The sequence below is a fragment of the Abramis brama genome (genome assembly GCF_963993115.1).
Source record: "Abramis brama genome assembly, chromosome: 1".
Taxonomy (NCBI): domain Eukaryota; kingdom Metazoa; phylum Chordata; class Actinopteri; order Cypriniformes; family Leuciscidae; genus Abramis; species Abramis brama.
In genome coordinates this window covers 22,165,780-22,180,898 of record NC_139963.1, presented here as the reverse complement: position 1 = coordinate 22,180,898, position 15,119 = coordinate 22,165,780, and the positions used below count along the sequence as shown (strand labels likewise).

At 37.2% G+C, this 15,119-nt stretch overlaps 2 protein-coding genes across 4 annotated transcripts; both read left to right on the top strand.

The window, feature by feature from the left end:
* The first annotated feature begins 299 nt into the window (after positions 1-299).
* hoxb10a (homeobox B10a) lies at positions 300-12,215 on the top strand. 3 transcript variants are annotated; one of them, XR_014608387.1, is made up of 3 exons: positions 582-1,170; positions 2,588-3,369; positions 12,092-12,215. XR_014608387.1 is itself a non-coding variant. In XM_084130574.1 (2 exons), the coding sequence occupies exons 1-2, from the start codon at positions 597-599 to the stop codon at positions 2,857-2,859; spliced, it is 846 nt and encodes a 281-aa protein (XP_083986700.1). In that variant the 5' UTR covers positions 300-596; the 3' UTR covers positions 2,860-4,630. The 3 variants fall into 3 exon arrangements, 1 of the variants encoding a protein (XP_083986700.1); XR_014608388.1 differs by lacking the exon at positions 12,092-12,215 and having other exon boundaries at positions 2,588-3,021; positions 3,267-4,617; XM_084130574.1 differs by lacking the exon at positions 12,092-12,215 and having other exon boundaries at positions 300-1,170; positions 2,588-4,630.
* On the top strand, positions 8,831-14,215 carry hoxb9a (homeobox B9a). Its single transcript, XM_084130593.1, has 2 exons — positions 8,831-9,498; positions 12,092-14,215. Exons 1-2 carry the CDS (start codon positions 8,985-8,987, stop codon positions 12,325-12,327), a joined length of 750 nt encoding a protein of 249 aa, XP_083986719.1. The 5' UTR covers positions 8,831-8,984; the 3' UTR covers positions 12,328-14,215.
* The last annotated feature ends 904 nt before the right edge of the window (positions 14,216-15,119 follow it).

Below are 15,119 nucleotides of genomic sequence, written 5' to 3'. Positions count from 1 at the left end.
ACGCAAACCCCAGTGCCCAATCCAGTATTTTTTTAAAACATATATGGTTAACCTATAATTTGCAAAGACAGTGCTAAAATTGACTATTTCGTTCGCTTTGACTATAATGTTTATCTTCAGTACGATTGTCTTCACGGGCCCTTTTGCCAAAATTTCCACATGGTGTAGTATTGGTTTTAAAAAAAAGGTGAAATCGCAATGATTTGGGTTGGAAGCTTGATGAAGCACTTGAATTAAGTAGTTCTGCAAGGGGAGGAGCTTGCCCGTGAACCCCAATCAGTCCCCATTGAGCTCGCAGCAGAAGGAAACGTACAGCGCCATGGTTGAAAAGCCAATTGTAAGGGACACTGTTGCCTTGGCCCAAAATATGCTCCAGCAATGTCATGCTCCAAGAGATTCTCTGCGGTGATTGTCACACTGTCTGAAGGGAAATCTGTCGATAGCCCAGGTATAAAGGATCCTTTGCGTGGGGCGGACGGAGGCTCACGTCCCTAGCTGGACTGCCAAGTCCAAAATAGCGGGACCACCCCAGTGTGCCGATCGCCTTCCAGACAGTAAAGCAGATTCAGACTCAGACATCCCCGGTCCTGTAAGCCATGGCTCTGCCGCGTCACCAGTTTCTCCATGGAGCTGTGAACTGGGATGGAGAGCACTTGAGTCCCGTCCAGGTTTCTCATGTCAGCGCGTGCCCCTTCACCGCTTCAGGTCGAAAAGAGGACCCCTTCTATTTTACTCTGGACCCGACAGGGCAAGCCAGGCAGCCTCTCGACATCTCCTCCTTCAGCAGATTTGTGACAGATATGGGCTCTCTGAATGGTACGGACAACCATCGCCCAGAACCGTCTTTTTACTCCGGACACAAACTCTTATCACTTAATACCGACATGGATCCAGAGAGCCCGGCGCAGTCTTCCCACTCAGACTCTCAACAGTTGCCCAGCCAGTCTTTCTCCGCGCCATCCTGGTCAGAAACTGACAATAAGCCTGATACTGCGCATTATTTAGCGATGGAAAGCACTAAATACCCAAGTCAGTGGACTGAAAGCAGAACCAGCAGGAGCATCATCACCACACTACGCATCAGTCAGAGAAATAGAGACGACATAGAGCCGAATAATCTCCAGACAGACTTTACCGAGCGCGATAAAACTAACAAAGAGAAGACTCAAGGTGGGTAAACAAGGTTAAAAGAGATAGCGGTGGAAAAAGCAATCCCGTCAAAGACCAAAACAACGTTTTATTTTTTCCTTTCCGAAAGCAATTGAAGGGTGTAGCCATTGAGACACAAAGAGAACCAGGGCTCGAAAATGAATTTATTGCACCGAATTACCCTAGACAGACTAAATTGCACGTCGTTTCTCAGAACATCAAAACAGCGGAAGGATCCATTGTCAATTGGAAACTGTAGTGTGGGCCAGGTGTGGTATTGCTTTAAGACATTTTTATTATTGAAGTGAAAAGAAGAAATGAGGCACTTCTAGCTTCAGAACCGGCGGTTTAGTAGCCTAAAGAATTAGGGATTGGTGTAGCATAAGGATAATATCTCTAAAAATAAACTAACGTAGATTGAGAACAGGCATTTAAATAATATTTTGTTATTATATTTTTAGACCAATACAGTCATTACTGCGTTTTTGGGGCTAAAAAACGTGGCAGAGGCCTAAATGTACACTAAGATATATATATGTGTGTGTGTGTGTGTGTGTGTGTGTGTCCTTGCAAACCCTACACATGGGGACAAAAAAAAAAGAAAAAAAAAAGTGGTCCCTATGAGGAAAACGGCTTATAAATCATTCTACGTGATGTTTTTTGAAAATGTAAAAATCCTGAAAGTTTTCTGTGATGTGTAGTTTTAGGGGTAGGGTTAGTGGGAGAATATACAGTTTGTACAGTATAAAAATCCTTATGTCTATGGAAAGTCCCCATAAAACATTAAAAAACACAACGTGTGTGTGTGTGTTTGGTTTAGGTTTGACAGTTCTTTGCTATTTTCCCCATATATATCTTGAATATGTTGTTATGCATGCAGTTTATTTATTTTGTTCAAAATGTGCAGTATTTTTTTTTATTATCACTTTTTTTTTGCATTATGAAAAACCTGGGGTTATCAAAACAGTTGGTAGAAAGAACTTAGTTATTGAAAGTTACATTATAAATATTAAAACTTTAAAGGTGAAAGGTAGTTGCTTTTAAAGCTTCTGGAATTTGAAGGCCAATACTTTTTATTAATTAATTTATTTATTTTGCTTTTTTTTCCTAGGATTCATCCATTTATTTATTTATTTATTCAAAATATAAACGATTTAAGCCACTTTATCTGAGATAATTGCAACAAAACTGAACTACAAAATGTTTATTCGTCTTGTGCATCTTTCTCTCTCTTTCTCCTCATGTGTTACTTTTCCCTTTCTCCCCCTCTCTCTAAGCAACACAGACACAGTGCGAAGTCTGTGCTGACATTATTTCCTGTCATAAAATGTCGGACACAGCCAGGTAATGGCCGCGAGCGTCAAGCTCAGTGGCTATTTGCTCAGTGTGAAGGGCGACCGAATAATAGTCTTGTCTCTCTTTCTCTTTTTATCTGAAGACGTGACTTTAGAAAACGCTGCAAATGGCTGGCTGTCGGCGAAAGCAGGGAGGAAGAAGCGATGTCCTTACAGCAAATACCAACTCTTAGAGCTGGAAAAAGAATTCCTCTTCAACATGTACCTGACTCGCGAGCGCCGCCTGGAGATTAGCCGGAGCATAAACCTCACCGACCGCCAGGTTAAGATCTGGTTTCAGAATCGCAGGATGAAAATGAAAAGAATGACTCGAGAACACCGGACAAGGGACCCTGGCACAAGTTTCACTGTCTAATATGTTATGTAAGACGGTTAAAAAGAGCGCACAAATCATTGCAGCTATCATTCGGTGCAAGTGGAATGATGCAACTGCTACGTCTGATGGATTAACGGGAGGAAGTGATCAGTCAAAACTTACTACGGTGTTTCACAACAATGCGTGTTCTATGAGGCAAATGTAAGGGAGATAAATTTAATACCTCGCATGAAGAACAACAAAAGTGTAAAGAAATAAGGAAAGACGTCTTTGGCCATTCTGTGTAAGCTTGTCATATTTACACAGGCCTGGACACAGTTTATTGGTGTCGTTTACGTTCTGGCCTACTTTTTAACGACCTTATATTTTGTAATTTTCGATAGGCTATCTTTTATTTTAATTTTATTACAGGTTATGAGTGTTACACCGGTTGTTTTCTTCTTTAGACAGAAGCCTATAGGTAACTAAGAATAGTTGCAGACACACACGGAGTAAACAAAACTTCTAAAAGGGATTCCATTGTCAGAGGAGCTGTTACATCAAGCACAGGTAGCTACTGGTGTTTTGTTTTTAATGTTGTTTGTTGTCTAGTCGTTAGATTGGCTCGACTGAAAAGGCACAAATGATCTTCTTCTTCTGAAGCATGGTTGAATGTACCTAAACTGTGATACTTAAAATTGCTGTGTTTTGAAAAGCTGTGCATTTTAAATAAAAGATTGCCCTACGTGACAACGTTTATTCGGTATAAGACCGTGGCCAGTTTGAAAATTACCCAATTACTAATTATTACATCGGCAAATAATTAGTTTATTTTAATTTAGTGATGTGACAGGAAGTTGTGAAAAAAGTAGACATATAGTGATCAAATTCAAAGGTCGTCAAATAGAATACAAGCTATGAATATTAAATTAGGCCTACTCATTTTTCCAATATTGTTTTATTCAATTCAAGAAATTATTCATGACAACCTAGCTTGGAGAGACGAACAACCTTTCATTACGTTTTCTTTAGTCTTACAATTAAATGTGAAGGCATTTAGCAATTGTAAAAAAACAACAAACAATTTCATAACTGTAATTACGATTTTGAGCTGATTGTTATTTTATCAAGATACGTATACAGCGATTTTGACTAGGCCTAAGTGATCTAAGATGAATAGATTATAACAGACAAGAAGACATTTGAGTTTTATTAAGACAAAATGTTTTGAAACTGAATTTGATTAGTTGTTGTCCTAACACTGGCTCCAAAACTATATTGTTTTTTTTTTATATATATTTTAATTTTATTAAGCTAGGGTAAAGTTTTAACCAGATAATATATAACATAAGTGAATCACAGATGCAAATTATGTTGTCTCTGCATGGGATCAATTTCAAATGGAGGCATTTGAACTTTAAAAATTAAGCTGAAGTTATATTTACGCATCTGGATTCATTTTACGTTCTGCTTTCATCTGCACTGATTCGAATATTTCAGGTTTCCATTTGAATGGCCGAAAAAAATATTCTGAGCGCTTTCTATGTGTAAAAAGATTTATCCGGACATAATGGAAAAGCATGTGAGCGATAGGTATGGATGCTGGAAACGTTTGGGATGTTAATTTGCACTGTGAATTATATGTATTATTAAATTTGTATTGTATTATGAGATGTGCTATATTTTTGTAGGTCTCAATTAATTGAAAATGTAATGTTTTTTTTTACACTTTTGTTCCATGCTGTCCGAGAGTTTAAAATGCGTAAGAAATAGGCTAATCCTGAAAATATGCTGACATTGCTTGACTTAATACAGTTCCTCCTCTTTTGTCTTAGCAAGTCTTTGCTTTGGTGAACCGCCATATTGAGATGGGACAATCCCCAACGTCATTGGCCAGGCAGGGGCCTCTTTTTACAATAGGGGGCAATAGACCTTTTTATTGCCGACAGTCTGGAGAGAACCGGATATGCTTGTGAACTTAAATTACTTTATTTTCAAGCAACGTCTTTAAACAATTCACACTATTGCAGTGTCTCTTTTCTCCGCAGTGGGTCTGAATGTTCCAGTTGATTTCTTGAAATTTTAGCTCTAGTGCCCTCTAATACGGTTCCTCAGTTAAACGGTGCTCTGTGAAAGGACATATAGCACTGAAATATGAGTGCTCATCTGGTTCAGTACTTTTGGACGCTAGACTGCTGGCACCCTTTCAGGGTCTTGCCTTTGAACACGGAGAAGACCAAGCTGGTCTGTGATTTAGGTAGTTTCAAGTTGTTGGGCTGTACGTTTAATTTCACAGGAACCTGAAACTGCCTGAATTGCTCCAGTTAAACGCACAATTGTCCGTTCGACATGGACTGAGGATACAATGTCACCGTCATTGATTTAATAATACTTGCAAATGAGCGATTCTTACGGATCATGCTAATGCTAATATTGCTGCCAAAGACATCGTGTTTTGTTTCTTTCTTTGACAGATTCCAAACTAAATACCTGGCATTTACAGAATATTCATGTGTAACTATCACTGATATGTATTTTTTTTAATGATGAACACTTGGCTACAAGCAGTAGTTTGTAAATCATTTCACCCACAGCAGCATTTCTTCGAAAGTTTTTCCATTTTAACACTGGTCTGTTTTTACTCCGCGCGGCGAGTTGAGTCCTGTACAATTTTAAAACACATTTTAAGTTATAGAAATTCTAATACAATGCTCATTTATATGTTAGACTATTCTATAATATAATATTTAGAACATTTAATATTAATTAATTGTGGTCACCTGTGAAATTATGAATATAATACACGCATAGGCTATATATTTCATAGCTAGCCTACATAATATTTTTTCCAAACACCTGATCTATATATATAAACACGATACTACCTCTAGAGAGCTGTGTAGAAATTTGGTTATATATTTACGTTTGTAGGTTTAGGTGAGTATTTTTTGTACTTATCTGATTTGTTGACTGCTGTCTCTCTGCTGTTTGTGTATTTTCACATAAAGCTTTGGATGTTACACGTTAGGCCTACTGCCTGCCAGTTGAATTTTCAACAGATCGTTAAAAATACAAATAATTTTAAAATGTAAATTTTAATATACAGAGAACAATCATTTTGCTAAAACAATACAATCTTGACACGCACACACACACACACACACACACATCATATATATATATATATATATATATATATATATATATATATATATATATATAATGATCAATAATATATATATATAATGTTTTTTTATTTTTAATCTCAACACTGAGATATTTGGAAATTAGTAATATAAATAAAATACGTTTAGAACATACCATTTTTGTCGTTTTGGAGGTTGTTGTGTTAAGAAATACGCGATTAATGACTAGAATGTTTGCCATATAGGCTTTATCATATAATAACTTTGATTAACTCATTAGAGCAGTTTGGAAGAACTTGTACATAAATCCTCTTACATTTACATTTGGTAAGGATTTCAGTTTGTGTAGTAGCTAACGTTTGCAGAGTGCCTGCTTGTGGTGGCAAAAAAAATAGCGGGCAACAATATTCTGACAATTAGTCAATAGGCTATCATTGCTGAAATCATTGATATACAAGCGAAAACTATAGAATTTATTTTTATTATGTATTTTACGAATGCTTACAATTGGAGCCCCACACAAAAAGCTCTGCATCAGTTAAAGGTGAGATGTGCAGTTTGACCTTCCAGTTAAGGTCCACATTGAATAAAAGAAGAGACGTGCTGTTACAAACAGTTATGCAACATAGTTAATAAGGCATGCATGGTTCCTATACATTAATCTATTTTTTTTTTTTTTTTGATGATGCGTTGAGTAGGCCTGCTTGAGTAAATCTGAGGACAAAATATCTAACATAGCCAGACTGTGGACAAGATACTGAGTCATGCACAACAACTAAAAGACCTTAACCATCCCTATAACGATATTCAAAAATTAGTCCTTACATGTTAGTCTTGTTAATAGTTACATATCTGCGTATTCGTGCTCTCAGTATTTTGCCTCTCAATGTTGCTATATATTTACACACACACACACACACACACACACACACACACACACACACACACACACACACACACACACACACACACATATATAGATAGATAGATAGATAGATAGATAGATAGATAGATAGATAGATAGATAGATAGATAGTCTCTTATTTATGTATGTATGTATTTATTTATTTATTAATTAATTTATTTATTTATAGGAGTATGTGGAATATAAATAGCTAAATAAAATCAATGAAAAAAATATTTTCTGAAGACACAGCCTACTCGAAACACAAGTTTCAGCACTAAAATAAATACTTAGACATTATACATCTCATTTTGTTAGAATATCACTTCACAAACTCTAAATAGCTTGATAGTAGGCGTATATGGTATATGTTCCACAGTATTTAATTATTCCGGATTCAGTTTCAATGTTATGTAGTGAAATACGATCTAAATCGATTTAGGATTAAAGTGTAGCATTCAATGTAAATTTTTGAGATTGCGTTTCCCTCTGTGTTATTCCAAGAGAAGGCAGAGTTTCTTGAATTCATATCGTGTGGCAATGCGCCGCTGTTTTTTTTTTTTTTTTTTTTTTTTTTTTTTTTACAGGGTGTTGTTAAATGCCTTTTGAAAAGGCTAGGTTGTGATTTAAGTATATATAGCCTTTCCTGATGTAATTACCACTTTAGTGGTTTTAGTCATTCTATAGCGCAACTTATTGCACAAATGTATCTCATTATGCAATTTGTTTACGCATGGTTACGCAAGTGGTTAATAAAATTAGCACGAAGCCAAGTATAGCCTATCTAAAGCCACAAAGAAATAAGATGGTAAGTTGCTTTAATTGTCTTCTGTGTTTTTTTTGTTTTTGTTTTTTTTTACTTAACTCTGTCTAATGGCTCTGTAATTCAGAAACAAAATATGCTACTGGTCCTTTTGCTGAAGCACAACAGCACCATATAGACTCGATCATTAATTTGTTTTAAAGGGAAAACTGTTTATTGGACACGACCAAGATGCATAGCAAGTGCTGAAATCACTGCATTATATTGATGGTCCCAAGACATTCACAACAGACAGTGAAATCCTCTCAAAAACGTTTTACCTTTTTTACAAGCGTAATTCAGAATTTCTTCCACAAAATGTTGCAGAGAGAGTAGAATGATCGTGTGTGTATTTGAATAAAGCATCACAGTGATCAAATAGGGGGGAAAAAACCTGTTTATTTTGAGTGTGTGAAATGAGCGACTGGATGGAATACTGCAGCGGAGTTGTTCACGATCCTCGCCACAGGCAGTATATCAGGCCTATAAAAACCAAAGCTGCCTGATGTAGTATTTTATTATAGTATTAAACGACCAAAAAAGTTCAAGTAGTTTCTTCCATAAATACAAGGGGATTGTCGCACGGTGGTGTTTAATACCCTCGTTAAGAAAAAAAATGACTGTTAATTTCCCAATAAAGCTGTTCATTATCTCAACGTACTCCTATTACTCCAAGAAGGAAGAGGTTTGCTCCTTGGAGGTTTACAAGTTTAAACACGTGGGGGGTATAAAATATTTTAGTGGAAAAATGGGTTTTTGTGAATTCCTGTTAAAATCTCTTTAAATTGTCATGAAATAATTGTTGTCATACATTTTTATTAAGCAAATATGATAAAGCTTCCATTCAGCTCGTATGATGTAGATCACATTTTAATACCACATCAATTCATTGGGAAAAAAATGTTATCTTACTTATTATTGTGGGCCATTGCACCCCGCATATGCATTTTTATACATAACGTCAAAAACGTTTCATAATTTAAGCTGACATTTTCTAGACTGCTGTAGATATCTGGAGATATATGGACACACTCCCATTTTGCATATTGCATAAACAAGACAATTTATTTAGATGGGAAATATAGAGAGCTCGAGAGGAGGAGAGCTTCGTACAGCCTCTTGGCGGATTGATTTACACCCCATTGACGCTTTATCAGGCTCGCGAAAAAAGTCTGACCAATCAGTTCGCTCGGAGCGCACACCATAGCAGCCCGGCTCTACTTTGTTGGCGAGCGAGTAGAGAGGAGTACCGTAAAGAGGGGAGTAAAGCACATTTCTATTGTAGCCTACATGTTTTTTCTTTAATGAACAGTACGTTATATAATGTCCGAGAATGTCCATTTCTGGAACTCTAAGCAACTACTATGTCGATTCTATCATAAGTCATGAGGGAGAAGATCCGAACGCGTCCCGCTTCTCCAATGTACAGTACTCCAGCGCTAGACAACCGGGACCCGGCGAGCATCCCGAGTTCCCCTCTTGTAGCTTCCAGCCCAAGCCTCCAGTGTTCAGTTCGTCATGGAGTCCATTCAGTTCCCACGCGTCCAATGGCTTACCCGCGGTCTACCATCCCTACATACCGACGCAGCCAGTGCCTTCAACGGACACTCGATACCTCCGCACATGGCTCGACTGTGCACCGAGAGCAGAGCCGCTACCCGGGCAAGGACAGGTCAAGATGGAGCCGCTCCTGGGACATCTCGGGGAACCACCAAAACTCGTTGGGCAGCATGAGTTTATCTTGGAGTCCTCTACAGCACGGGAGATGAATTCTGGTCACAGCGCCGGATTTGAAGACAATAAGGACATATGCGAAGGCAGCGAGGACAAAGAGGGACCGGATCAGAGTAAGTTATAAACCTAGGAAGTGAACACTCTGTAAAGCGTTTAATGCTGTCATAAAACTAGAACAAAGCAACGGAGAGCAACAGACACCTCACGCAGCCAAGTATGATCATGTGGGATTTTCAAGTTTTTGCCAGCATATAGGGACTCTTTTTAAAATCGAATCTGTGTTTTTCTCAGATTTGTATAGCATGGCTCTGATTTAGCCATGCTATATAGGTATAGCATCGCTGACGACTGTTTTGATTTTTGCCCATTTAGAGTCATGCAGAGATTTCACACAACTATAAAGTCACCTTTCATGTTTCTAAATCATATTATTTGCGCTTATTTCATTCTTAAGTAACTTGTATTCCTTCTCTTTCTGTCTCTGTTAGAGTCGCTTATTTGCGCGTCAGTGCACTTCAGTGCACCAAGCAGTTTTAGGTCGGGCTGTAAATAGCTTTTTTGTGCAGTGACTCGCCAAAGTGTCTCTTGGTTATACTAAATAGTGCAAATGTTTGTTTTATGTTTAGTATCTCTTGGCTGGCAAGAATAGGCTATTTTAACGTGTATTCGTTTTTCATCTAAATCTATTTATACGAATATTGACTATTGGCAGTTTATAATCTCTGAAGACCAGGTATAGTTTAAAACATCACAAAATAAATTTGACTAATGCACGAATATTGTTTTTTAAATAAATATCTGGCTGCTGAGGGGTTGTATGTTTTCCCCAGACCTGTTTGCGTGTTCTTGAGCTCCCTCAAGAGTGGGGTTGAGCCGGTGCAGAGATTAATCCAAAGCATAATTCTCGCTCATGACCATGTAGACATGTTTATTGCTGAAGTATTCCAGCAAGTTTAGAAATGCAGCTAAAATCTTAGAGATTTGTTAAACGATCGTTTTCTGTCGGGATTAATTAGTAAAAGCTATTGATTTTAATCCATGAAATAGGCTGTGAACTAATGGAATTGTGCGCAATAGAAATCCCCAATGTACCCCGGGCGGCATTCCAGAATAAACTGTAGGCAAAGAAAATGATGTTGGGAGTCACAATTCTCGTTTGTGCTCATGGCTGCCTATGAGAAAGAAAAAGTTATAGCCCTCAAGTTTATTAAGTTATCAGAGGAGCCAACATCCCCATCAATCGTACTGAGCTCTTTGGGAAATGTTGCGTTAAATTCGTAATACGATTCAATCCAAACATGGGCAAATTCATTAAAAAGGGCCCTAAGGCCAGAGGTCGATTGTCTTTGAAACAGTTTTTGATCAAATTGCCTATGAGGCATTAAATTATTCTCTAAACTTTGTGTAACTGGTGCATTTTGGTTCATTTTTTCTTAGTGGAAACACACGTCACTTCACATCATATAGTCTGACCCTCTTAGTGTTTCATTGTTAGGGATCATGTCTCGGACCTGTCTCGTAAGTCGCAAGTCACAGATCTGTCCGCAAGGCCTGTAGATGACATGACACACACATTAATCGTTTTATAAGCGTGTATGTCATTCCATCATTATAAAAATACAATTGCGTCATAAGATTTAGGATATCCTAGAAAGTTGATGTAGCCTGCATGTGACGTGAATGTCTTGAGGCAGAAGCGATGGAGTTACCGCGCATGATGGGAAACATCCACAAGTGCTTAAAGGGGATGCTTGGCTTTTTCTAACCTGCTAGCATTCGCCTTCAAAAACGGGTTGAGGCCCTGAAAATTGAGTTATGTGCCAAAGTTGAAGGTTTTTCATGCAACGGTATTAGTGTGAAGCACAAGCATTTAGAAGATGTGCTTCTGAAAATATTCCCTTGACGTCACTGAACCCACGGGTACTGAAGACACGAACAAGGTGACACATTAATTTTTGTCATTATAGCGAATCTCGAGTCACTGTATCATTCAGCTTCTAAGTATGCATGTTGACAAAAGCCAGCACAACGGAATTTTTTTAGCCTCCCATCTGCATTCCCGAGCAAACCACTGAGGGAAAAGACGCCTCGTTTGAGATGCTCTTCCTCCATAATTCATCCCACATTTCTCCCTAAAAAGGAGATAATCTAATGTCACATGTGGCCACATTTTACTGTGCATTCCAGTATGCTTAAACTCCAATTCAATCTTTTTCCTCTGAGTCGTTTTCTTATATATATATATATATATATATATATATATATTATTTTTTTATTTTTTTATTTTTTTTTTATTTATTTATTTATTTATTTTTTTTTTAAAGAAATATTTGCTCATGGTCACGCTTTGACATTCTCCATTGCAGGGAGATGCATGATATAGACTTTCACAGGTGAACTTAGATGGCAAAGTTGTACAAAGTATTTTGTACAAAGTTGTTGCTTATGGTGGTGGCTAGAGTAATTTTATGAAAATCTCAAGTTAATAAGTTGAAACTGCATTGCTTTCCTCATTATTTTCATAAATCAAAGTGTTGGTTTTCATGCATTTATCGGGGATGGCGCCCAGAGCACTTTATTTTAGTAATATTGATCGTCTACGTGAAGGCTGGAAGTTTGAGTGCATTGTGAAATGTTTCATGTTTCAAATTGGAATCTGTACTAACATTATGATATATGCTTCTTGTTTTTGACTGTCATTTGCAGACGACCCATCTGCCAACTGGTTACACGCCCGATCATCCCGGAAGAAGCGATGTCCATACACGAAATATCAGACCTTGGAGCTAGAGAAGGAATTTCTGTTCAATATGTACCTCACGCGAGACCGGAGGCACGAGGTAGCTCGCCTGCTGAACTTGACTGAGCGACAAGTAAAAATATGGTTCCAAAACAGAAGGATGAAAATGAAGAAAATGAATAAGGACCAGCCCAAAGAATGATAACGCAGACTGGTGCCAGGCGTTCAAGCCTTCTACAAAGAGTCTTTTAAATCTGGAAGCTGATGCAAGAGTGTTTTACTGCATCAAAATGAAAACGCACTGCACACACCATTTTCCGTATGACTGGACAGTGTAAAGCATAGAGTATAAGGAAGAGGTGAAACGATGCAGAGGAGGGGGAAAACGTCGTGCCATCTTTCCCTGCTTTTATTGCATTTTATGACTCGTGTGAAAGAAACGAACACTTCGTCAGGAAATAAACAGGTGATAAGGAACTGGTTTCAACAGGACAAGAACAGCTGAAAAATTGTGCTTTTGTAAAGTTGTTCTCTATAATTCTGCATTTTTCATCATTCCTTTTGCCATGGACGTGTGCTGATAATGTATTTTAAAAACATAAGCCTCATTCAAAATACAAGGGAAGTTCTGCTTATCAGTAAAGCATGTTCACTTGTTTGTTAATCGACGTGAGCTCTCTTTTACATTATTATTATTGTTATTATTATTATTATTATTATAAGAGGAGAATAAAACAGCCGTTTGCTCGTTTAGTCTATATCGTGAAGCAGTTATTAAAGCGTGCATATGCTAACGGGGTTTTAAAAACCTTTGAAGTTTACTTAATACTTTCCTCTTGACATTTACGTGTGTGCAAAGATCAATGGTAGATGCACATAATACAATCTGTTGGTTGATTAGAATTTAAGGATAATAATAATAATAATTTCCAAATTTGCCCTCAGATCTTTAGCTTCGTTAAACAGTGTTTGTTTCGTTTGGGGTTCAAATGAAGAATCAAACTGAATTAAACACATTTGAGTTGTTGAATTGAGTTGTTTTACCTTATCATTTTCAAATATCCCGAAATAATCCTTTTGAGAATTAGAGTGCAGGTTCCGACTGTAGCCTATGTATTTGTAGCGTGCCAGTAACCATAGAATTAATTCGTGCTTAAATGTGTAACAACCTTTAATACAGATTCGGTCGCAGTTGTTTACATAAATTTGCGCATGCCTCGTATTGTGTAGTTTTCTTATGTAGCCTACGTGTTATTGGAAACGCTAGTATTAATTCGAAGTTGTTTTATGTGCAGTCTAAGGATTGTAATTTTAATTTATTGTAAATAGGTTAATAGTTTTTTTTCTTTTCAATGGAATGTTTTATATGTTGTAAAAATTCATACTTGAATGAGCTGATACACGTAACCTTTTAATTTTTCTATTTTGTTTACACGTTCCTTGTATGTCCAGAATCATGCCCGCTGTACATTGTCAGTGATGTTTTTTTCTGTATTTGGTCGCTCCTTCCTATTGCTTTATTGCTTTAGAGAAATGTTTTATGTTTTTGTGTGATTTGACTTTACTGAAATCGAGCGAATCTATCTTCAAATGTCAAAAACTCCTTAAATTGTTAGTGGCCATTAACTCAATTGTTTCCCATTTTCTTTGACGCACGTCTAGTCAGGAACACACACAGGCTTTTTGTGCTATTTTCTAACGCTTGTTTTCTGGCTTCTGAGCATTTATTAAAATACAAATAGAGACATCGCTAGATTTTGAAGAACATGCAAATACCTTATTTTACCCGCAACACAACGTCTAAATTGTGTTTTGTTCAGGACTGCTCTGTCTCTTTTTGTGTTCTTGTTTTGTTGTTAATCTGTGCTATTGCACTGTTGATGCTGGACTCATTAAAAGTTTACATATAGACCACACACAGATATTGTCATTTCTATGGACACAACAAATAGGCACGTTGGTGAAAGATACCCAAATACAATATGATTTATAATTTAATGGGTTTTTTTTTTCTAAATGAGTGCACATTCTGTCTTCTGTATCATTGCAAAAAGAACTCTCTCGAAACCTAAAAATCATTAATTTAATTAAAACAAATGAACGTGGCTACGCATAGGCCTGTGTTATCGATACTACCCAGACACATGGACATATATACTGTGCATACATTTTGGTTAAATTAAAGTATTCTCTGCTTTTTTATAAAAGCATGTGACAAATTGTACCCTGTTTGGTATTCTTTCCAATGCTTCTGATTGTAAACCACCCCAAACTCTATCTCGTCCTTTTGTGCTAGGCTAGTAAGCGACATTACTCCAAGTGCTCCGTTTTAATGTTTACTGCATTTTATAATGCGAGTCATATGTTGTAAATATGCTATCTGAGCTCGAGCATTCATCTTGAGACAAAATGAAGAAACGTGCAGCTCATATGTGGAAAGAAGAATGACTGAGAAGAACCATGACTCATCTTTGCTTTGGCTCTCTTCTTAACGTATTATTTGATTCCCTTGTGATATTAGTGGTGTTATATTTGGCTATACCGAATCCTCCAGATGCAAGCTATGCATCAAGAACCAAGAAGGATATTTTGCGACGTATAATAAATTATGTAAACTAAAGGGGATAAGGCAGGCTAGGTCTAGCCTATATTTTTCAGCATGTGGGTTGAAGTTCTAGATTCTCAACAATGTAACACCCGAGGCCCACTGTTAGCAACAAAAGAGAAACACTGTAAATGCAGTGGTCTTATTTGACAGTATTTTGGAGCATTTGTTGTGAAATAAAAAATAAACGGATTTTAGGATAGGGCGCAATTGCAAATAAAAAAAAAAAAAAAAAACGGCATTCAACAGATTGTAATCATTAAATATTTTGAAGACATTGCCAGTTGTCCTGGCTCACAGATGTTTTCACGAATGCCTGTTCGTCACATATTAATTCAGCATGAGTCTGTCCTGATGATTACGGGGGTGAGGAGTTATTTTGAGTCCTG

Coding starts and splice junctions, on each gene's coding strand:
- hoxb9a (XM_084130593.1), top strand. CDS start 8,985: ATGTCCATTTCTGGAACTCTAAGCAACTACTATGTCGATTCTATCATA. Junction 9,499..12,091: donor CAAAGAGGGACCGGATCAGA/GTAAGTTATAAA, acceptor TGTCATTTGCAG/ACGACCCATCTGCCAACTGG.
- hoxb10a (XM_084130574.1), top strand. CDS start 597: ATGGCTCTGCCGCGTCACCAGTTTCTCCATGGAGCTGTGAACTGGGAT. Junction 1,171..2,587: donor TAACAAAGAGAAGACTCAAG/GTGGGTAAACAA, acceptor TTTTATCTGAAG/ACGTGACTTTAGAAAACGCT.